Source organism: Cyprinus carpio, chromosome A17, assembly GCF_018340385.1.
Source record: "Cyprinus carpio isolate SPL01 chromosome A17, ASM1834038v1, whole genome shotgun sequence".
NCBI lineage: Eukaryota > Metazoa > Chordata > Actinopteri > Cypriniformes > Cyprinidae > Cyprinus > Cyprinus carpio.
Genome location: NC_056588.1, coordinates 6,825,920 through 6,849,895, shown reverse-complemented (window position 1 = coordinate 6,849,895; position 23,976 = coordinate 6,825,920). Strand labels below are relative to the sequence as shown.

Below are 23,976 nucleotides of genomic sequence, written 5' to 3'. Positions count from 1 at the left end.
TGATATCCATCCATTTTCCAAATCTCGTGGGGAAACCACAGGCATTATGAATGCATTGCTTTGCATGTTACTACATAAATCTATACTATTTAAGTATTTTTTTATTGCAAAAAATAGATTAATGCATTACAATATACTCATTTCAGATGAAAAATATATTTGATTTAAGAACTGTGCAATAACAATGGGTGTGTAGCTTAGAATACCTATTGGATTGAGGATTTCATATAAAGTGTGAGAAATGTATGGGTTGTAGAGGCTCATAACTCTTGTTCTTAGCTATTCTTCACTTAAATCATGCCTGTGCCAATAAAAAAATCTTGTTACCAAATGAACTACATAAAGGGGAATTCCACCCAGTTTCAATGTTTTTAATAGTGAGTTCTTTATCCTACAGCTGTTCATGGGACGTAGGCAAATATGCTCTGCTCTGCCAAAAGCAGGAATCAAGAGATCCATCCATAACACCTTCTGGCTGTTAATGCTAAAGCCTCCCAGCTTGAGAGAAATTGCTAGTTAGGAGTGTTGGTCTGAGGCCAAACATGTCTCATGGACAAGACAGCTGTCTCAGGATGAAACTTGGGGTTTCAGAGTCAGTAAATGTGTACTTCTACCCTGAAAATGAAGAGTTAATTGTGTCTGTAAGGTGGTGATGTGCTACCACATATTCTTAACTGTAGGTTAACGGTACACTTTAAAAAATAAAGGTTCCAGGGTGAGTCTTTGCAATCTGGAGTTGCTATACTGTTCTTTGGAGATTAGAGAAGTTACTGATGTCACATTATAGGTTTTTCAGATCAACATAATGGTTTCTGGGGTCTTAAAACCACTGGTAGTGCCTTCACTGATGTTTTTCTTGCTAACTAGAGAATACCGTAAAATAATCTTTATGGTGGAAAAAAAAATGCAGTAAACAACTTTTGATTGTCACTGGAAACTTATTTTTAAAGGAACAAAGGAAAAAAGAAAATTTGCTGACAATTTACTCACCCTCAGGCCATCCAAGATGTAGAGGAGTTTGTTTCTTCATGGGTACCAATGTGTCACTTGCTCACCATGGATCCTCTGCATTCAGTGGGTGCCGTCAGATTGAGAGTCCAAACAACTGATAAAAACATCACAAGAGAGAGGGTCGTTTTAGCTGAGACTGGATTATGTTGTGATTGACATCAACGGTTAAAGGATTAAATGTGGCTTCAGGTTGCTCTTCGGTTCTTGGCATCCCAGTGTCCTCCTGTAGAATAACACTAAAGGCCTGTATCAAATTCAGATGGTTTGGTCTGGAAGTCAGTATATGTCACATGAAGTGCCTTCTGTTCGCTTCTATTTTTGTAAAACCAAAATCAAATAAATTAATACAGCACATACAGGATTTTCAAAGTAATGGCTGTAAATTCAAGACAATTTGACAAGTTTCAGTGTCATTCATAGATCATTGTTAATCATATGCTATTATTTCACCAGAAAATCCAATATTTTTGTAAGAGACACAGAGGTAGAGCAAGAGAGATTGTAATGTTGCATAATAGAGGTGTAAGGCTTAAAAAACCTTTCCGTCCAAACAGTCAGTCTGATGTTGACTTTGACCCCTCCTAGACAGACGCTAGCTATTAAAAGTCAATATCAGTACTGCTGACACTGAAACATTTGAATACAAGCAACAACACAGTTGCTGAAAAACTAAGTGTACCAAGGGACTGAATGTTCTTTACATGCATTTGCAAACATGTTTATTTATCAGTAAGTTCATGTGGGAAGTGAATTGAATGAAGTTATATCTAGTTACATTCAATTTCAATAAATTTTAAATAATGCACATAACCACCATGTTTCATTAAATTACATCAGTATTACATCAAGAATGGTATTACAAGAGCTCTAGTCTATATCAGTGGTTTTCTACCTTTGTAACTTCAAGGCCCCCCGCTGTCAAAGTCAACACTCAGAAGCCCCCATTAAAATAAACTAGAGCTGTAAATTTATTAAAATGGAATAGCAAAGAATATCAAAATGGTTTAAAGCACTATTCATTTATTAAAACAAAATACACATTTTATTGATGCTGTAGATGGTCTCAAACATTTAATAATTATAAATCTTTAAAGTGGTTTAAGTGGGCTAAAAATATCATCTAAAAATAGGCCTAGGGCTGTCAAATGATTAAATCACGATTAATCACATCCAAAATAAAAGTTTTGTTTACATAATATATGTATGTGTACAGGGTATATTTATTATGTATATATAAATACACACACATAAATTATATATTTAGAAAATTTTCATGTATATACATTTATATATTTTATATTCTTATATTTTATATATTATATATAAATATATTTAATATATAAACATAACATATTCTTCTTAAATATATACATGCATGTGTGTGTATTTATATATACATAATAAATATACACAGTATACACACATATATTATGTAAACAAAACTTTTATTTTGGATGTGATTAATCGTGATTGGGCTAAAAATATAAACAACAAATAAAACACTAAAAAATCATAAATCATTAAATAAGTTTAATAAAAATAAAAACTAAAAACAAAAAACAATAAAATAAAAAATCAACCATCATGTTCCCATGAGCTGAGCTTCCAGAAAACTTTGAGTACTTTTCAAGAGCAATAATTAAATATTCCATGTTCATGACTGCGGTTCTGCAAAGTGAGACTGTCAGTATATCAAATCTTTTTGTTCATCAGTTAAAGGCAATAAACAGGCCACTGTCATAAGAAAATCTGTGTCAGGACAACATTTGAGACAAATCATGAGAGAAAGGAGGAAAATGAATGGATTGGCTGAAAGAGAAAGATTCAATTAAAGAGTTTACAACAATTAATGTCTCACAGTTGAATGGCATGACAGCCAGAGAGTGAGTGGACAGGAACTGTGGGTGATTATATCATGCTGCATGAAGCTGTAATACAATAGAGACACTGTTATGTGTCTCTATTGAACTACACCTTGCAAGCACTCACAAGGGCAACACTTGCTCCAGAATGTGGTTTCTGATTGGACAACTGTAATCTGAATTGTTGATGCACTTCATTTAACATTCTGAACAAATCAAAGTGTTCCATCCGCCTGGATGTTATTGCAAAAGCTCTCAGTCAGTAACACAAGGCTGGCTGACTTACCAAAACTCTTTTACGTTTCATGTCTCAGAGCAATTTGGAATCCTATCATTATAATACAACTGACTTGCAGTGGGATAGAAATACTGCTTGTAAATTATAGGCTACATAGCAGCTTTGCAAACATTCAATTAATACTCAAAATGATTGCTTGTAAGATAGCAACTGAATGAGATAAAATATGAATCCAGAACTAAAGAACATAAAACGAGTTATTGAACAGAATATAGAAATGATGTGAGATAATAAAAAAAGTGTTAAATGAATACAAAACTTGCGTATGGACCTATTCCTATTAATAAACAGTAATCTGAGTTTATAACTCAGAATACTGACATTTTTTCCCACAATTCTGAGAAGAAAAGTCTGAATTGTAAGCTAAAAAGTCACAATTTTTGGAAATAAAAGTCTTTTATTTTGTTGGCGGGAAAAAATGCTGTGCGAGATGCAAACTTAGAATTCAGAGGAAAATAAAAATAATTATGCAAAAACTTTTCTCAGAATTCTGAGTTTACATCTTACAATTTGGATATTTTTTGTCGCAATTGTGTGAAAAAAAAGTCAGAAATGCAAGATATCAACTTGCAATTGTGGTGGTGGGGGGGATTCTGAATTGTGCGATAAAAATTCGTAATGACCTTATTTATTTTTTGGCAGAAGAAAAACTGAATTGCGAGATGCAAACTCAGAATTCAGATTTTAAAAAGTCAGAAATGCAAGCTGTAAACTCACCTTTTTTTAGTTGTAAAGACTTTTTACTCAGATTTTTTTTTTTTTTTTTTTTTTTTTTTTTTTTTTTTAAGTAATTGCACAAAAATGCATTCTGTGTCCTTTTCTAGACCTTTTTTTTTACATTGTAATGGACTATTTTTCTTAGTGGAATCTTAGCATAATAGACAGGTAAAATTATAAAAATTATAACAATGCAAATCAATAATAAATCAATAATGTTTACATATACTGTATATTAATTTAATATGCAGCTGTTTAAGACAAATAATATAGTCATCTTTCATAGCGGCCTGAAAAGTGTCTATATAGTATATAAAAACAAACTAGAAACAAAGAAGAATGAGAAGTGCAATGAGAAGAAACAAAGCATCACAGGAAGTAGCAAACAAGGTGTAAAAGGTCAGAACAGAAGATCAGAAGGGGTGGGATGTCCTTCAACATCACGATTAACCTGTGAGCAGAGAAAGGACCAGGGGGACTGGAATGAAAAGAGGAAGTGGACCAAGAGTCAAGAGGGACAGCAAAGGAGACAAAATGAGAGGTGGGAGCCAAGAACTAAGGGGACTGGAAGGAAGTTGTACATCCAAGGAATGGAAACATATTGGACACAAAAAATGGCCATAAACTCCCTAAAAGAGGTCAGGGTTACAGAAAACGGCTGGGGAGAATCAAAGAGGCAAGAAGGCTGTCAGCGCAGCCGTGGGGAACCAAGGTGCAACAGGTTCAGCAGAACCCAGAGAGATGGGTCTGCTAAAGAAAAAGGATGTGATTTATTATACGCACACATGGAGGCCCAGAGGAGGAGAATATGGATATAGAATGAATACATATACAGGTAGTACCACTTTTAAATAAAGTTTGTAAATATATGTTCATCATTAACATATACAGTATACGTTTTAGTTATCTTTTAGATATATTCTGCCATAATACATAATTTTGACATCGTTTGCATTACTGGCATGAATGATGACAAACCACATGGTTTCTTTAGAAAAGGTGAGCTAGGATTTTTCTAAGCAATCCAGTTTACAATTTTCATAAAAAGGTGAAAATATATATACAAGGGTGTACAATTTTTTAATTCAGTCAGTAATTCCTAGTAACCACTGTCAGTGCCCTAATCACTACTAACATCCTGGCAACCAATTAGTAACCATATCTTAACAACGTACTTATCTACTGTATATTTATTAATAATCTCATACCAACCAAATTCAGAGTAAATTGTCATATTTAGATTAGAGTTTCCAAGAAAAACACCGTACGGCTCATCAATTCCTCCTCAAATTTTTCTTGTTTGATCTTCCACAAAAGAAGCTAAAACCTGACCTCTTCAAAGAGGTTCGAAACCTCTTAGATTACCTAGCTCACCACTAAAACTCAATCAAAGAAGCTTTTGTCAGGCTGTAGTGCCTGGAGAGAGCAAGCTTGTGCCAAAGTGACCTTTCTACAATAGCCACTGTTCTACAACGTGAACTATGGATCTTAACAGCAGTGAATAAGGCCGGTCCATTCTGAGAAGACAATTGCATTCTCTAAGAAAGCAAGAGCCTACTCTGCGGCCAACCATCAAATACATGAACTTTTCTGGATTAACGCAGTCTATCTGGCCATTGCGGGGTCATCAGCTTTAAGGATGTTAGAGAACTTCAGCTTTGTCGAAGACAAACAGCAGAACCATAAAAAAATTATTACATCATAACATCCACAACAACAAAAAAAAAATAAACAATAAACAATTAAGCAACTATCAAAAATTCAAAACACACCACACAAGATCTGAGATTCAATGGAAGAGCATTCCACAACTTGGGAGCAACTACCTCAAAGGCACAGTCACCTTTTGTGTAATCTGGAGTGAAGGACAACTAGAAAGATCTGTTTGGAGGATCTCAAATTCCAGCTGCAATTATAAGGTTGCAACAACTCATTTACATAAACAGGAGCTTGACCATACAATGCTCTAAACACCAACACAATTTAAAATTGAATTCTAAATTTGATTGGGAGCCAATATAAAGTGATTAAAATTGGTGTTGCGTGAGATCTCTTTGATGACTTGGTTAAGAGCTTAGCAGCAGCATTTTGAACCACATGTAATTGTTTCAGGGATTAATTACTAAGACATGTAAAAAGAGAATTACAATAATCAAGGCGGGAGGAAATAAAAGCATGCATAATCATCTCCATCTCCACTACTGACATAAATGGCCTAAATTTCGCAATGTTTCTTAACTGATAAAAAATTTAGAACCAGATATTTAACGTGCTGATCAAGACTCAAGGCTTGTCCCATCTGAACACCTAAATTACGAAGGGAAGGTTTAACAGAATGTGAATTTTTTTTTAGAATTTAGCTGTAGGTAATTGTTTACCATCCAAACTTTTATAAAAGTTTATACAATTTAAAAGAAGAGATCATTTCATAATTTCATGGGTCTTAAAAGAAATATAGAGTTAAATATCATCTGGATAGCAATGCATATACCTTGAAAAGTACTTATTAATTCCCCCAGAGGCAGCAAAGCAAAAAGCAGTGGGGCCAAAACAGAACCCTGGGGAACCCCACTTGAGAGAGGTGCTGCTAATGAGGCATAATTTTGAATTCTAACTGAAAAAGACATATGTGATAAGTAAGAGGAGAACCATTTCAATGCTTTTCCAGAGATACCAACATACTGGCTGAGCCTCTTGGCTAATATACAGTGATCAACAGTATCAAAAGCAGCAGTAAGATCTAATAGAACCAGAACAGATCATTCCCCTGCATCACCTTGCATTAACAAATCATTAAAAACTCTAAGAAGAGCAACAAGCACAGAGTCACACTGACACGGGGCCAAAATCAACAGGATCTCGATTCCTCTGGAATGATCCAACATGATATTTACATTGGAGGAACACAAAGTAATGCACTTTGTGAACATGATCACAGAGATGAGTAAAGGTTTCAGATATACTGTAGGCTGAGTCAGAGTGTGCTGCTTTTTCTGAGACAAAGTCTTTGCGGATGCATACAATGGACAATGTGTTTGACGGATTGTTTTGGCTGGCTGTCTTGGCCACACAGATGAGAGAAATAAACCACTATGGAGTTGGCCTGAATAAATGATGTGTGAATGTCTAACTTAGTCGACATACATACAGCACAGACCTTTGTGTAGTACCAGAATGGGAAGTAACCGGCAGGAAGGATGGGAGGGCATACGAATGCATTTAAGTGGCAAGAGGGTGTGGGTCACAGGCCAGATTCAAAGACCCATAAGAGGATTGATATCTGAGTAATCCTCTGTTTTCTTCTGATTCAGAAAGCCAGACTGCTTCTTCGTGTTGTAGAGATCTGTATTAACATGCCTTCAGGGGCTCCTTCAGATTGACTCCCTGTGAAATCCAAGGATGTCTCTGAACATTTAAGTGGGATTAAAGAAATATTTTACCCAAAAATGAGAACTCCATTGTTATTTAACCTTCCTGTCATCCAAATACATGACTCATATCCGAAATGACACAAAAAAAGACCCATTAAAATGGTCCAAGTCTTTCAAAGAGCTCTGTAAAAGAAACAGACAGAAATTGAAGTCAGTATTCACATGCTTTCGAGTCAAACCTTTTCATTGAATTGGTTGATACAGTTCACAAAAGTAATCGGAATAATTTATTTACAAATCATTTGTTAAAGGGATGGTTCAGGGATAGTCTATAACACTCTAGTTCATCTTTGAAACACAGATTTAATTTAGTCTTTTATTTACATCTAAACATTGACTGACATTCCACCATAGAGCACGTACATATGGTAAACACAGAAACTCAAATGTGTGCATAATGTGATGAGGTTTGTTCTAGCTTATGACACACACAAGCTTCAGTATTTATCATACGTGATGTTCTGTATGTATGATTGTTTATATGTGAATAAAAGCTTCAAATAAACCTGTTCATCATATAAAACAATAGTATCTCAATACTTGGATTAAACCGTTCAGTTCATATGGCTTAATTTTACGACAACTTTATGACCTTTTTGAAAAGTTTTCATTTGTGTTTTGAAGATTAAGCAAAGTCTTATGGGTTTGGATCAACATAATGCATGTAAATGCTAACAAAAGTTTTATTTTTGATTTAACAATCCATAAAAAATCCAAATTAATTATTCATTCAAAATCAACTTCAAATAACTTGTATGTTTCAGATGACTTGAAATACAGAATATAAGTTGTATGAGCTACTTTTAAAAAATTTTATGGTGCTTTTGTGCCATTTTTGAAGTTTAAAACTTAAGTCCCGCATTAATTATAATGGCACTGAAAAAGCACCAGTAAATTACAGCATGTTTTTTTTTATTATTTTTTTTTATTCTTGCTCAGATGGGTTTGGAACAACATGAGAGTGAATAAATGACAACATTTTCAATTTAAATGAAGACATTGTGAGACCATGATGCAAGCAGGAACACAGTAATCTTTGATCTGTGATCTGATTTTTAGCTTTGGCACTTTATTGGTCAACAGGGTCATTTTGGAGGTTTGGCAGTCTTCCCTGACCTTCTTCTGTTCCCAGACAGACAGCAAATTGACAAATAAAAAGACTAATAAACAAACATGCAGACGGCTTAATAGGACATTCTGAACACGCTAAGATCCGCTACAGTGCCCTCGGCTTTGCTGGCCAGACGGTTGTGCCAACCATCTTGGCAGCGCACACTGTATACCACCCACACCAGCAGAACCCTAACCCACCCAGAAGAAATCAATAATGTGGATTCATCACATGCACTGCATGCCACATCATTGTGGCGTAAACTGACAAATTTATAAAAATGAAAAAAAAAAAAAAACAGAGAGAACATAGAGGAGATTTTGGAAATGTTCAGTTTTTTACACCATCGTCTATAGGAGTTACGGTGGAAGTTGAGCCAAGATGAGTTTAAAAGGACCTTATTGAGCATATAGTAACATTATATCCCGATGACATACTCTGCAGATGAATACAAACCACTTCGAAAATGTAGGCCAAGAAAAGCATCTCTGTCAGTGTGTGGAGGACTAGGGTGAAGCAGCTGTTGTTGAGTCATCGCTCTCCATTTTTAAATAAAGTTTGTTGTTGGCGCCCTCTGCTGGGTAAAATCGATCTATCTATATAACATAAATCACTTGTTCACTTTTGTCCTTATATATTCTATTACAGAAATATAAATTTACAGCTTCAGGTGCAACATGAATTGAAAATAATAGAAACGGAACAAGAAAAAAAAAATCAAACTATGAACCCATAAAACAGTCCTTGTGAGGTTTGGAGATATTGAATTAAAATTACTATAGTTCAACTGCATCTCCTGAAGAAGTCTCACCCTATCACATTTATGCATGTGCAGACAGAGGATGAATTATTAAGAATGTGAGAATTCTCACAGGCACTGTCCCTGCATGAGAGAAACCTCTGCTAGATCAATATCTGCTTCACCTAGTGTCACCCGACAAGCGCTGGGAAATTGCTGCTCTGCAGAATAAAAAAGCCCTAATTTCTCTCTAGGTCAAAGCTATTACTTTTCCAAAATATCACAGGCTCAGAAAGCTCAAGCCTATCCAGGATTCTCTATATCACCAGTGTAGGAAAAAACAATAAAGTTGCAGGTCTAGTCTCGAGTGGACCTTTCCTTCACATTTGCTGCATTTCAAATTTTGAAATGGTAACTATGGAACTCATGAAATGTTGACTACGATCATTTGAGCGGCTAATACTTTCTTCACATTTTAGATTCAGGTTATAGACTGGAAAAGTACAGGTTCATAATATTTCTCACAAACCTATCTGACATCTTCTGTAAATTGTAGCAGCAACAAAGCATGTACAAAAAGACCCATGCAGGACAAAAATGAATAATGGAAAAGGGGCATATAAAGACAAAAAGTCTGATCATTACCCAGAAAATTTGAGGATAAATGTCTGAAAGTGCAGACAGTTATGAAAGGTAAAGCCATGGTTCTATTACCGCTGTACAATAATAAATGTTTTAGACAGATCTTTTTAGTGCAAACTGATGACTGCCAACACAGCAGCTCAGTCTCTGAATAGCCCAGCATCCAAACTGTTTTTTCTCTAACATCATTATCCCAGGAAACTGGTGAATTGACCCTTTAAAACAACACTGCGCAAAAGATAAGTTATTTTGGGCTTTACATGGCTTTGCAATGTAAGCATCATATGTAAAATGGTACTATATGCATGTTATTTTAACATTCAGTTGTATGCAATATGAAACAGTGGTCTTTGTCCTGAAAAAGACCAAAGACCCCAGATTCAGAAGTAGAAAAATCTCTGATGAAGCACTTGACAGCATTATAGAAAGCCATTCAGCACCTAAGTACAAAAGCAAGAAATTAAGATTTAATGTATATACATGTGATAGTTTAGGGATTCTGCTCCTCTGACTTATAAATTAAGTAACAAGTTTTTTAAATCAAAAATACTTTATTGTGTGCATGCCATCCAGCTGACAGATGATGACTGAATGACTGATTTACAGTAAGCAAAATTACTATTATGAGGAAGACGGTACAATTAATTTACTGTTAGATATACACTGTTAGATATATCATTAATATAAATATCCAAAAAAATAAAAAAAAAAAAAAAAAAAAAAAAAAAAAAAAAAATCAATCAATCAATCCTGGAACAAACAAAACATTCTTTAAAACATAATAAACACTATAGCAAAATATACCTTTGCCAAATATTAAAGTGTCAGTATTAACAGAAACATTGCATTATTGCATTTTATCAAAAAAAATTAAGTAAATGTACTCAACGTGTCAAGCTACTTTAACACAATGAAAAAGAAAAGCCAACCACTTTTTTTAAAATCATTTTTTGTTATTAAACAAGGGTGAGATCATGGTCAGGTCAGATTAAACATCATGAGGCACTTGATATTTCTGTTTAGTGTAATCCTCTGTGATACATGACAAAATAGAGAAATCTTAAATCATAATCATTTTAAATATGATTAAAAAAAGCGTTACGTCATTTTCAAACTCATTCTTGATTAGTACTAAGTATGTACACCAAACAATCAAAGAAACTGCGACTCCCCCAAAAAAGTTTAACACCAATTCGTTAAATGAACAGTACATAAACCTGAAAAGAAATGAGAAGAAAAATTACAGCAGTACTTGTTAGTTTAAGCTCTAGTATTTATGACACTACTTTTGAACCTACTTAACTGCTAAACTTAAAAAACATATTAACTACAAATACATTATACTGTGTGTCTGATGAACAAAACCCAAAGAAAAAAGTGAACATTAATTCTATGTGAAACAAAACCCAAAGAAAAAAGTGAACATTAATTCAATGTGAATGACATTTTCAATTGGAATTTTTGTTGCTCTAATAAATATTCATAAAAACAAATTAAAATGTGCTCATTTAAGACTCATAAACACAAATCTAAGGTAAACTATTCCATTGCTGGTTCCTTTCGTTTTACTAACATGTATTTTTAATTAGAAATTAGAGAGGTGTGCTTATTTGTCTTCTAATTAAACAAAAAATAAAAAATTTAAAAATGTGTTAGTTAACGAGTCCCTCGTTATCCTCTGTACAAAGCTAAATAGCAAGAAAATTTACTTGGTAACATTACACAAATGATTCTTCATAGGCCAAAATATACAGAAAAATTTACACAACATTTCTGTGATATCTGCAGTTAAGACAAACCATGACAGCTGCATCGTTTTAGGCAAATATGATTACTTTATGAGATGATTGTGAGTAATTCGCTATGTGGGCAATGCCAGATTTCCATGTCTGTAAAATAAAGGCTCTGGACTTTGCTGCAATAGCAAATCATATTCTTGAAATATTTGGACATGCAATGCCTGTGGAGATCTGGAAATATGCTGTAGTGTTGCAAGGGATCTGCGATCTTTCGATATTACACGTAACCTTTGCAAAATAGAAAAGAAAAATTGTCCAAATGAGCAAGAAATGTAAACAAAAATTACCCCAGTTTAGGGTTGAACTTTCTCTTGTTCAACAAGTGCAAGATATAAACCTCTCTTCCTTGTTCCTCACTGTTGAGCGCACTGGCCTGGTTGCTCCTTCTGAGGGCTGTCCAATGTGCGCTCATTCTTCTGCTCCACTGCCACCTACAGGACAACAGAAGCAAGTGCAAGTAAGAACTTGAGTAGTAGCAAATGTTTGCCACAAGGAGGCAGTCACTTACAACAAAAGGAAGTTGGGACTAAAACTCTAGTGTAATCAGAACAGCCTAATATCAAGCATCACCTGTTTCCACATGCTCATCTCAAATCAATCTGCCCATGACTGACCTCACCGGGGTTCAGACACCTGCTGCCACTGTCCTGCCTCACAGCTATGCTGCATTTATTATACACAGCAAAATGCTTCATCAGCAGGTTTCTCTGTCATTCCTATACTAAAGGTAGCAGGCAGAGTTTTACATCTTGTTCCTGCCGTCCTGCTGTTATTTGCCCACCTCTACTCAGTGATGAATCACTCCCTGTAGCTGCTGAACAGTAATGGGAACAGATGTTTGTAGAAAACAGCTTCAGCCACCTTAATGACATGTTTGGAGTGCAGTAGGGAAAACATGCTATGGTAGCTGACACAGCGGGTTGCTTGAGTGTGACAACTTGTTTTTCAGAGGCTTTGTCACAGGATCCATGACATTTAGCTCAGACCCACCCAAAAGGTTTGAAAATTACCACTAAATAAACAAATTAAATGACCGGTTTTCTAAAGTGTAACATATAACACAGAATAAAGGTAGCAATAATCATATTATATATATATATATATATATATATATATATATATATATATATATATATATATATATATATATACACACACACACACACACACACACACACACACATTTATTTATATATTTTTGATGGTCCTATCACACACTTTCAGTTTTCAGTCCTTGCCTAGAGGACAACTCAAGTAAAAGGTGGCACAGCTGCTTCACCCTCCCCTCACACACACAGACGGATTACCTGATATGAGTAATGTGATTTGTAGGTGATCCATTTCTTCAAATCAGTTCTGTCCCCCACGGACAGAGAGCGAACGATGGCTTTGGATGCAGAAGCAGAGGGCATGTCAAACTCAACCTCCACCAGGCACTCAAACTTTGCAGGCACCTCCCAATCTGAACCCAGCTCCAAATGACAGAAGAACGTATGAGGATGTCCCAGTGCTACAAAAAAATACCATTCACAACCATATTAATGTGATGTGTGCAATATTAAAGCGACTAATTAATTATTGCAAATTACTAGAGGATCCTTTAGATGAAGTAAACCACTGGACCTGAGCTGCATAGATATGTTTAGAACTGGCCTTGATTCTGCTAAAGTGAACTGAAGAAAACAACGAGAAAGATGTTTTCTTCAGATGAATGATGCCAAACAGCACTGTTTTAAAGGGACTTTAAGTGTTTTCACAGTAAACCTTTTAGAATGTCCCGCTGTTTTTTGTGATTGCTTTATTTGGATTGTAAACAGCCAAAATGCATTATGTAAACATAACTTTGTTTTATTCTTTTGAGAAGTGATCTAAATATTTGTGGATTGGAAACAGAAAAGTGGCAGGCTTGAGCTGCAGTTCTATGGATTATTTCTAGACCACTGCACTTCCTTTGGGAGTCAATACTGCATTGAGAGGCATGGCTTTTACCACAGCACTGTGATTTAGGGGTTTGTGAGCATTTATTCAGCGGCACCAAAATGTAAAAATCTTTAATCTACTATCTGTACTGATATTATTATCATGACTACAGCAAAAAACACACACTAAAATAAATGTAGCAATCTCAAATACAAACACAATTTAAAAAACTGAGTTGACTCATACAAAACAAAACTAAAATCATTATACAGTGACACTAAGATAAGTCAAAATGTAGGTGAATTTACTGAGTTGACGGATTTAACATCCATGTGATGAAACAGCTAGATAAAATAAAACAGCTCTTAAACAACTATTTGCATATGCTATTGCATAAGAGTAAGAGAGGAGAATAAGATCAGTTTGACCTGACTAGAGAGACCATATCATGGCATTGCTATGCTACGCTAATGCTATATTGTAACCATTTTGATGATTAAGTCACTAAACTGACAAAAACAGTTAACATCAGGGATGAGCAGGAGTACTCATAAGTGACCGCAATGACTGGTTATGAAAACACAATAAATGGTTGACATCTAAACTACTTTTAAACTTTGGAACAACACAGGACACCTTTTTTGCATTCCAAAACTCTTAAATAAACTCCTGTTGTTACACAATTTGACATTATAGCCATCTCAAAATCAAACTAAAATTCCCACCTGAGTTCTTGTCTGGCAGGCGACTGATCCTCCACACCACAGATCTGAAGGCCTGTTCGTATTTCGCTGTACCAAACGTGACCCTCATGGCTGGTTCGGACCCTGACGTACTGGTCGACCCAAAACTGGCTCCTTTATTGAAGCGAGCCTTCAGGGTCTTCTCTCCTGTCACACTCTCCCGCTTAAAGTTCTTTGCCCAAATTTCCGGTATGGGGTAACGGATAGCAACATTCTCACATGGTATTAATGTTAAAGGATCCCGATTGGATGAAAACCCTGTTGACATCACCAGCCAGGACTGCATCTCCACTTCCACACCCCTGACGCAAGCGACTGTTCTCAGTGTGAAGGGAAGGGTTTTTTCAGCAAACGGTGTACGGAAACGCAGCAGTTCAAAGCGACGACCAACCAGTGGGCTAAATGTAATGGCTCGTGACTCTGCAAACTCTAACTGGTCCGCACACTCATGCAGTCGACAATCCCGCAGTTGAATCCAACGTGAAGTTGAGTTGGGAATTATGTCATGCCGAGAAACCACCTCTTTCCCTTTGACCTGGACATCATTGAGGCCGATACTGCAAGATGGGGATCCATTCAAGAAGGCAAGCATATACACTTGGGTCAAAACTTTCTGCTCCAAGATACGGCTGTCCCCTTTGGAGACAATCCCATAGAAGTTATCCCTCACCTCCACATGGATCTCCTCCTCAGTGTAAGTCGTTGGCCAGTTTAGACCTTGATCCACTGAGAGGCCCACAAGACTCTCCTGCAGAGCATGTTGAAAGCTCAAGAAGTCTTGGTAGTTTGTTGTCCCAAGCTTCACCACTTGCTCTCTCACAGGCATATGAACCACAGTGACCTTGGGCTGGATCTTCCTTTTCTCTTTGTAAACCACATGGTCTACACTGATGGTATGAACACGGCCATTCTCATCATAGTTTTGGAGCTTGGGTTCAGATATTTCATGCTGGGAGTTGAGCTGGAACTCTTTGAAGGGCTTTTCCAGTCCTTTCTCATAGAAAAGATGCAGCTGGCCGCTGTTCGTCAACCTGACAAATATTGGTCCCCAGTGACGTGAGGACATGATGTTCTTCTTCTCAGGGATGCGCAGGAGCATGGGCCAGCCTTCCTGAGGAGTCATATGGTCTGGTTCATAGGTTGAATCATCGCAGTCAACTACCTCCACTGGATCATCTGGTAAAGTAGGACTACCGTCATGGTCAGGGTCAGAGATGTGTATATTCCTGAGCTGATCCAGACCATCTACAGGAAATCCTGATGGGATACTATCTTTTCCAACTACAGAGTCTTTCTGAGACGAAAAAAGCAACAGAGACTCCCTTTTTATATCAGCATCTTGATACTCAAAGAATGGTGAGCTGAAGGTGGACGCATCTGATGCCTCCTGACACAGGTCTGTATTGTCAAAATAGGCACTGAAAGGGTTTATAGGAGAAGGTTGTAGGTTTGAGAACTCATCATCCAGGAAAGGGTTTTTCTTGTTGTAAGGAACGCTGTTGTTAGATACTGTGTTATTAAAGGCAAAAATGGCATTGGTGCCATCAGGGGTCAAGCCCAGGATGCGTCTCTCTGTCTTCTGGCCACAAAAAGAAGAGGAGATCAGATTGCTGTTGGCATCCTGCAGAGAAGAATTGTTGAGGTTATCGAGTTTTATATTAGACTGTCTCCCTGGAGGTTGGAAAACCGAGTCCTCATCATCATCAAAAGTAACCCAGCTGGCAAAGCAGTTGGAGGTGACATAAGACTGGCCATTGGTGTGTTGGTCGTTTGCTGTCAAGTTGAATGAATCCATGTTCATTCCTTCATCCTCTTGGCACACAGAAGAATCTAACAATAAAAAAAAAAAATAAGACAGAGCTGTTTCAACACTCTCAGATTAAGTCTGAGCAGGAAGAATGCCACATGTCGTATATGAGAGGCAGACATAATCTTATAAACAAGAAAACGGATGACCTCCTTGGTCTTTCCAGTGTCCTTTGAGCCTATTTCTGAAACTTAATGAGAGTCACAATGGTTGGATTATTTTGGTCCAAATCAAGAGACGACTGAAAGAAATTTCCACTAACAGGAAAGAGGCAGATTCCAATCAACCATGATTCATAAGCATGCATTCACATGCATTATCTTTTTCCACATGCTACGCATTCAAGAAGTGTAAGCAATTTCACAAAAATTAATTTTTCAGTCTGAGATTTGTTTGTTTTTTGCATGCAAAATGGATCTAGTTTCAGGAACAATGGGATACCTGTACAATCAATTTCTTTCAAATTCTGTAATAAGTTCACAGAAAACAGCTTGAAGAACATATCACAAGAGCTGGAATTAATTTGTGCAATTCCCCTACATTTTAACTGCTAACAATTTGACTATATACCACATTCAGATTATAGACCTTGACTCAGTGTGTATGTTTACATACACTTTAAAAGGTTGATGTCCCACTAATACAGATCAATGATTTGGAATGAACCTGCCAAACAGCATAAGTAAGAGCAAAACTTCATTGATGAATCCTTCTGCTCTCTTGAACCAAGCTCAAACTCTTGTCTCTTCTAGTTCTCCAATGCCAAATTAGAGAGAGAGTCTTTACCTGTTGCTAGGCACCAGCATTCCCCACCTCAGACCTACTTTCTCTGTCAATGCAACAAAGCAGTAAGTGAATGGTCTGTCTCACATGCTGAAAACTGGCATGACTGCCCTATGCAACAAGAGCATACATATGCACACCCGGACTTTGACACGCTAACTCGCAAAAAACAATTTTTAGAAACTGAAATCCAATAAACAACTAATAAAGCTATGGGCCTAATTTATACTTGAATTGTTAAAGGCTACCTCTCTCCAGTCTCTTAAAACATCGACTTTTAAATATCAGAGAGTGTGTGTACTATGGCTTGTGACTTTGTTAATCTCATTTTAGTTCAACAGGATTCATCACACTACAAATCAACTCAACTGAAACGTACTAACCGTTACTAGAAAGTAATAAAAGACAAGACATGTGCACACACAGAAGCGGCCACAAGCATAATGAGACTCAGATTTCAAGGCTCATATCTTATCAGCCCTGGAGGGAGAAGGTTAAAAGATTATCCCAGCTCAGAAAAAAAATGCCATCACTTAAACATGAATACTTAAGAACAGTATCTGCACACCTCCAAAGCAAGTTTGTTCATGTCCTTACAAGGGATACATCAAATCAGCCGGAGAGTTAGATGCAAATCATAACCATCAGAACAAAGGTTCAAAGTTCAATTAAGTTCAAGTTAAATTCACAAAAAACGAATTGATATTCTATTTTTTTGTTCCAACAAAGATGAAGTTTAATTATAGAACGCAAGCATACAGTGGAAAAATAGTTCTTAAACAATGTTTAATTTTATTCTAATAAAAAAACTACTCATCCACGACTGATTTACTTATACTGCATACATTGTTTTCTGAGAATTTTTTTTTTTTAAACATACTGCCATTTTTTCCATGTTGCAAGCAAAAATCTGTAACAGTTTAGTGAGATTTTATGCTTATAACAAGAACATTATCTTACACAACTTTGCTTCTGAAATAAATGTTTTATTTAAAGGATTTACTGGACAAAATATTAAGAAAACAAATGTTTGCAGTCTAGAGAGTCTGTTTTACTGAGTAAATCATGAAAGCAAAATGTTGTTGCTAAGCATCAACTTAATGCTATTTCTTCAAACTTCCAGCTCCAAGTAAAACTCAACATGGATAGAGTGCTGATCCTGAGGCCATATAAGCAATGCCAAGTGAAGACTCCAACAAATGCTCTCACCCCTCTTCTTTTTTAAAGCACACTACCCAGTCTTAAAATACAGAACTGAAAGATGAATATATGCTTAATCAGCATTAAAATATCACGTTATATATTTCTTAAAAGAGGAAGGAAGAATGGCTAAACGAAAACTTTGCAACAACCACAAGCATTCATAAATTCATAAAAACTCTGTAAAGTCCATCACAAAGCAACAGTGCAAGGAAAAAGACTCTCCAGCAGAGCAGATTCGAGAGTCCAGGTGCTAAAGAGACAGATGGGACACCAACTGTGTGGCTTCACTACGGCACCATGCAATAAGAAGCATGTCACATGACCTCCTCTGTCCGTGAAGTGCCCGCACAGACATGTAGATGTCTGTTGGTCTGCCTGCCTCCCTCCCTCAAAAGGACGAGTATAAACTTTTTGACAGGTAGCTGTCTTTACAGAAAGCATACCTCAAAACTCTCACAAAAAGGCATTCTTTAAAATATGACTGGTGGAAAACAAGGTCAGAAAGTCACCCACACTTGAGTGTTCAAGCTCTGTCATGCTTGTCTGTAAGCATGAGGAGAAGTGATTCTGTCCTTTGAATATCCCGATTATCTGTTATATAAAAGAAAATACATTAACATGGAAATGTTATACAGAAACTGACTCATCAATAACACAATGGTGTGCAATAAACAACTATTTTTTTACAGCTACAATATGTGCAAGTCAACTGCCATCTGACTGCAAACTAGAAGATGAGACAAATGGTTGACAGGTTGTGTTTGCACTGATGTCGTGATCTGCCTTGAGATCTCTCAATCCTTTCTAGCACTAACCTACTGACCTTTATTTTGCTGGTTTCAGATCAGTCCTTCTAAACAAAACCAGAGCATTAACTGGGGATTACTTCCACCTTCAGCCAACTATGCACCTATTCATTTACATTAATGTTCGCATCAAATGCATGTATTTATCTCAAACTGACACTCTTACTGTAATATTACTTTTGAATGATAATTTTTACCATCCCTCTAAACCTTAGAATTAACATGAAACGATGTACACAACCTATTTCACTTCCATAATGTAATCTATTTCTGAGTGAAAAGGGATATTCATCAAAAAATTGGTAGTATCAGAAATATGGAAACATTTTATCTACAGAGAATAAACGTAAAAAGTTTTATATATATATATATTATATTTTTTTATTTTCATTATTTTATTGGAATAATGTGCATCAATAGCCGAGTTTCCTTCCAAAGTTGTGAATTTAACTTATGTGCAAAATTGGAATATCACACACAACATTTGTGAACAAGCACCGTTCCCATCAAACGAGTCAAAGAGAACAAAATCGTTACTACACAATGAATGCGATTATTGCTTTCGGAGAAAAGAAGAATATAAAAATCATAACTATAAAACAAAACACATACAAATCAGAACATTACCATACAAAACACAATAAACACCATTATTGCAACCTAATCGTTTGAAACATTTCAGATGTTGTGGAATAAGATAACCGTAGTCGTTTAACAGTTCTGGGAGGCAATTATACAGAAATACTTTGATGACAGACTTTGCTCGGGCATTTCTGAATGACCATATAACAACATTTCAGATGTTGTGGAATAAGATCGGTCCACCGGTTAGTCAGGATTTACCATCTATTAGCTCATTCTGCGCTTTTATTAGTTAACTTGCAAAATTCAAATTTGCAAAACACATCCCAATAACCCAATAATACCATTTAACACACAATCAAAAAACCAAAAAACCACATCAGTAAAAAGTAAAAAAACTTTTTGCAAATTGAGGCATTTTTATTCGAAATTCAGCGTTTCCATCACTCGATTATGATGCGAAACTTCAAAATGTGCATAAAAGCAGGGTGATGGAAACCCAGCTAATTTATCATTCAGACACTGAAAGTATACTAAATTTAGAAAATACATACGATTCATTTTTCTTAATTTAGATTTAAAACATCTATATGTAAATGAGTGCGATCCAACTATTTAGACACAGAGTGGAAGTGTCATCTCTGACAGGCAGAGCTTTGCCATAATGTGAGAAGTGATAGCTGCAGCTACAGGAGGCGGGTTTTTTCACAAGGACATTTGCAGGGGTCAAAGGTCACAGACGGTGAGGAAGAGTGCGAGATTTCCAGCAGGATGTGCTCTTAAACAAGCTGTTGCTCTACTCTATAACCTCTGCGGATCTGAAATTACAGTAACTTCTGCTGTTCTCTGTAGAGATTTGCAAACTGACGACAATGCCCTTCTGTGTGGGCTCCACTGGATATGACAAAACCACGTTCACACATGCTTTCTCTTCCTCTCCTGACTGCACACACACACCCATTGCATCTCTATGGACAACAGCATTCTTATGCACCACCGGAAATGGAATGAGAAGGAAATGAAAATGTGCATTGTATATCAGATGCACTCCACGTACTTATAAAGAACATCATCAGCCATCTGTGCCTGTAAATAAGCCCAACACAAAGCTTTCGTAAAGACCTGGTTTGCATCATACAGCTGCATAAACACTCATATTCACTCCTTACCAATAGTCTGGCTTACAATGGCACATTCATAACTATATTGTATCATTCATGAATATAAGCTGTAAACCACATAAAGAATCCTTCTAAAGACAACATCTGACAAACAGTGCTTAAAGTATACACAAGCCATGTGCAATGTGTATAAACAGTGAATGCAACTCAAACAAATTACAGCAGAGAAGAACTATGTACACAAATAATCAGCAATTACACACAAATTTACACTCAGTTCAGCTGTAAATAAAAAATCATGGAACAATACCCAAGGGTCACATGCTGAAATGAAAAACAAACAGTATGACACCCTGCTGCCAGGTTTTAGCAACGTACACATCAACAGTGAGAGCAGGAGCAAAGGCCAGTGGGTAGGGCGAAAGTGGGTAGGATAAGCACATTTTCAAACAATTTAACATCTAATGGTGTCTCCCACAGACAGGCCGTATAGGGAAAAATCAAAAAAAAAAAAATCCTTCTACAAAGACTTATTAATAACGATTGCTATTACTCATAAATACACCTAAATATTAAACATTCACATATAACTAGACCTTTTGTACTACAGGCATGAATGATATCTCTATCAATCTTGTTTGTTGTGAAATAGTATTACAATTTGAAATCACTATTCTCTATTTTAGTATATTTTAAAATTTAATTTATTTATTTGAATACAAAGCTGAATTTTCAGCAGTCATTACTCCAGGCTTCTATGAAACATGATCATTCAGAAATCATTCTAAAATTATGATTTGCTGCTTAAGACACATTTGTTGTTTTTATCAATGCTGAAAACAGTTTTTATATTTTCATGATTCTTTGATGAATAAAAAGTCTTTGATGAATAAAAATTTAATATCTAAATCTTTAATAAATCTCTCATTATAAATCTCTTTACTGTCACTTCAATCAATATGTGTCCTTACTGAATAAGAGTAACAAATTAAAAAAAAAATCTTACTGACTACGAACTTTGAATGGTAATGCACAGTATTGCGAATACAATTCATCCTAAATCAATTACTACCACTTATTTCCACTACAAAAAAAAATTTAAAAATTAAAAAAAAAAAAAATGTAAAAACAAAAAACAAAAAACAAAGGGTCAATTCCAGTGGCCTGGCAACTGATTTGCATATATTTGGGATTATTAGCTGAAATTTTACCATGTGTCATATACTCGCAGGCACAGTATGCTTGGAAATAATATTTCACATCTTCAAATGCGTTCATTATTTGTAGAGTGCCAACCACCCAATAACAGCAACAAGCTTTGTGCTTTTGGTGCTTTTATTATAAAAAAGTCTCAGCTTTTAAATTCTGTCAGTTTTATAGCGAAACAATTTGTCTAACAGTAATGTGTTTCATGCTCTTTAATGTGGGGTGACAGATCGCTGTATTCACCTCAGTTTAAGCGTCATAGAATAGATCATCTTTTCAATTACAATGAAACATTTGTTTCATTAAATTCAATAATTTGGTTTGTTTCTCAAAATATTTCTTTAATCACTTTAATCTTGGAATCTAAGATTTTGTTTATTTTTTAACATGACACTAAAATCCATCGGTTTTCTTTTTCTAACTTAAGAAAAAAAATACAAATATTTCCGTATTCCTGAACAAGAAAATATTTTTAAAGAACGTTCTTATCTTTTTTCGTACAGACTCAGACATGATCAAACTCCAGTGCAGCTTGTCGTACACACTATTTAGTGTAACATTTGCTCTAACACTCAATATCATGCACTTCTTTTCACTCCTGCCTCAAGTGAAAATTCTGTTGCAGTGACTCCATCTTCCCACAGTCTGAGAAACGAAGCATGCTGCATTTTAATAAATAAAACCGTCTTAAGCACCTCAACCTCTCCTGTCTCCATAGAAACCCTGGTCTGAGTGAGCTATTGCTGGAGGCCCGAGATGGATCACGTAGGAGCGCTAACCACTCCGCCACAAATTACCTGCGAGAGAGAGAGAGTCCTGCCACAAATCAGCACAGCGTTCCTTCAGAGCCACCATCACTCACACGAGAGAAGCATCTGAGGAGCAGCTGTCACAGACCATGTGAATTTATTTGTCCCAATTCCTCCATCATTTACTCCTAAACCTGCCGTCTTTTCAGTCCGCCTGCATTCCTGGACACAACCCTGGAGGCTGTGCTGAGCAACGGAAGGGATTTATTGATGGATAATTCAGCGTGTGAAGCATTTCCTGTGTTATTCTCACTTCATTCTATCTTCTCACAAGGGGACAGACTTTAATTACTATTTGAGGCACTGGGTAGATATAAAAGCGCCACTTACAGATGTTCAACTGACGAGGTTCAACTGACATTTATTAACTAGTAGGTGTGTGTGTGTGTGTGTGTGTGTGTGTGTGTGTGTGGTACTCACTAGGAGAGTGGGGACAGGAGGGTGTTTGACTGGGTGGTTCTTCAGTGTTAAGAGAGGGTAGGTCACAGGAAGACGCCCCCATGCTCACAGAGCTCTGCTCCTCTGATTGGGTGGTCCAGCTGCTCTCTGATGGGGGAACAGCACTCCAGAAACTGGCCGAAGAGCAAATGCTGTGCCTGGGACCTGCAATAAAACAAATGTCTTTAGAGATAAAACAACTGCCATCTACACAAACAAGCAAAATTCTGCATTTAAAAAGTAAAAGTTTGTTTATGCACATGCTTCATGCAGGTTCATATGTAAGCAGCTGTTTTCTATTTTAATTTATTTTAAAACGCTATTTATTCCTGTGATGGGAAAGCTGAATTTTCAGCATCATTACTCCAGTCTTCAGTGTCACACGATCCTTCAGAAATCATTGTGATATGCTGATTTTGTGCTTAAGAAACATTTCTTATTATCTTGTGTAATCACTTTCGGTCAATTTATCCTTACATCCTTTCTGAATAACTTTCTTATTATATGTATTAATTTATATGTATGTATTTCTTTAAAAAATATAATATAATAAAATATTACTGCCCCCCAACAATTTAATGGTAGTATCGATAATTACCACCGTGCATTTATTTGGATTAAAGACATTTTTGAATTGGAAACTAAATTACGTAATTTTTGATTCTGAATTGTGCACAACCCTGCTATGTGTGTGTGAATACCGTAAATGTGTGTTGCTAATGAACAGGTGTTATCATTGAATTATGAACAAAAGACCATTAAATATTCACAGCGCAGAATTGCTTTAGTAAAAGGATTAAAAATCAAGGGTGAGGCGAGATAACACTACATACTGATGTGTATCAGCCTCGTCAAACAATCGAATCAATCTACTCAATGATTTTAATTAGCACTGCTGTAATTGCTATCAGAGGACATATTACTTATGTTATGAATTACTGTGTAGAA

At 36.1% G+C, this 23,976-nt stretch overlaps 1 protein-coding gene across 3 annotated transcripts in view; it reads right to left on the bottom strand.

Annotated features, from left to right (window-relative positions):
- Positions 1–1,071: 1,071 nt before the first annotated feature.
- The window catches only part of LOC109108081 (stonin-2-like), a 32,786-nt gene continuing 9,881 nt past the window's right edge, over positions 1,072–23,976 (bottom strand). The window contains exons 4-8 of one of the 3 annotated variants that reach the window (XR_006162111.1): positions 23,011–23,193; positions 14,256–16,103; positions 12,918–13,120; positions 11,898–12,041; positions 1,072–1,105 (exon numbers count right to left, since the gene is read on the bottom strand). Coding sequence is in view for 2 of the 3 variants with exons in the window: in XM_042773782.1 (XP_042629716.1) it covers positions 11,964–12,041; positions 12,918–13,120; positions 14,256–16,103; positions 23,011–23,193 (2,312 nt within the window). In the remaining variant the exon portion in view is untranslated. Of the gene's footprint in view, positions 1,106–11,391; positions 12,042–12,917; positions 13,121–14,255; positions 16,104–23,010; positions 23,194–23,976 lie in introns of those variants that run through there. The other 2 variants (XM_042773782.1, XM_042773781.1) reach the window with 2 other exon arrangements.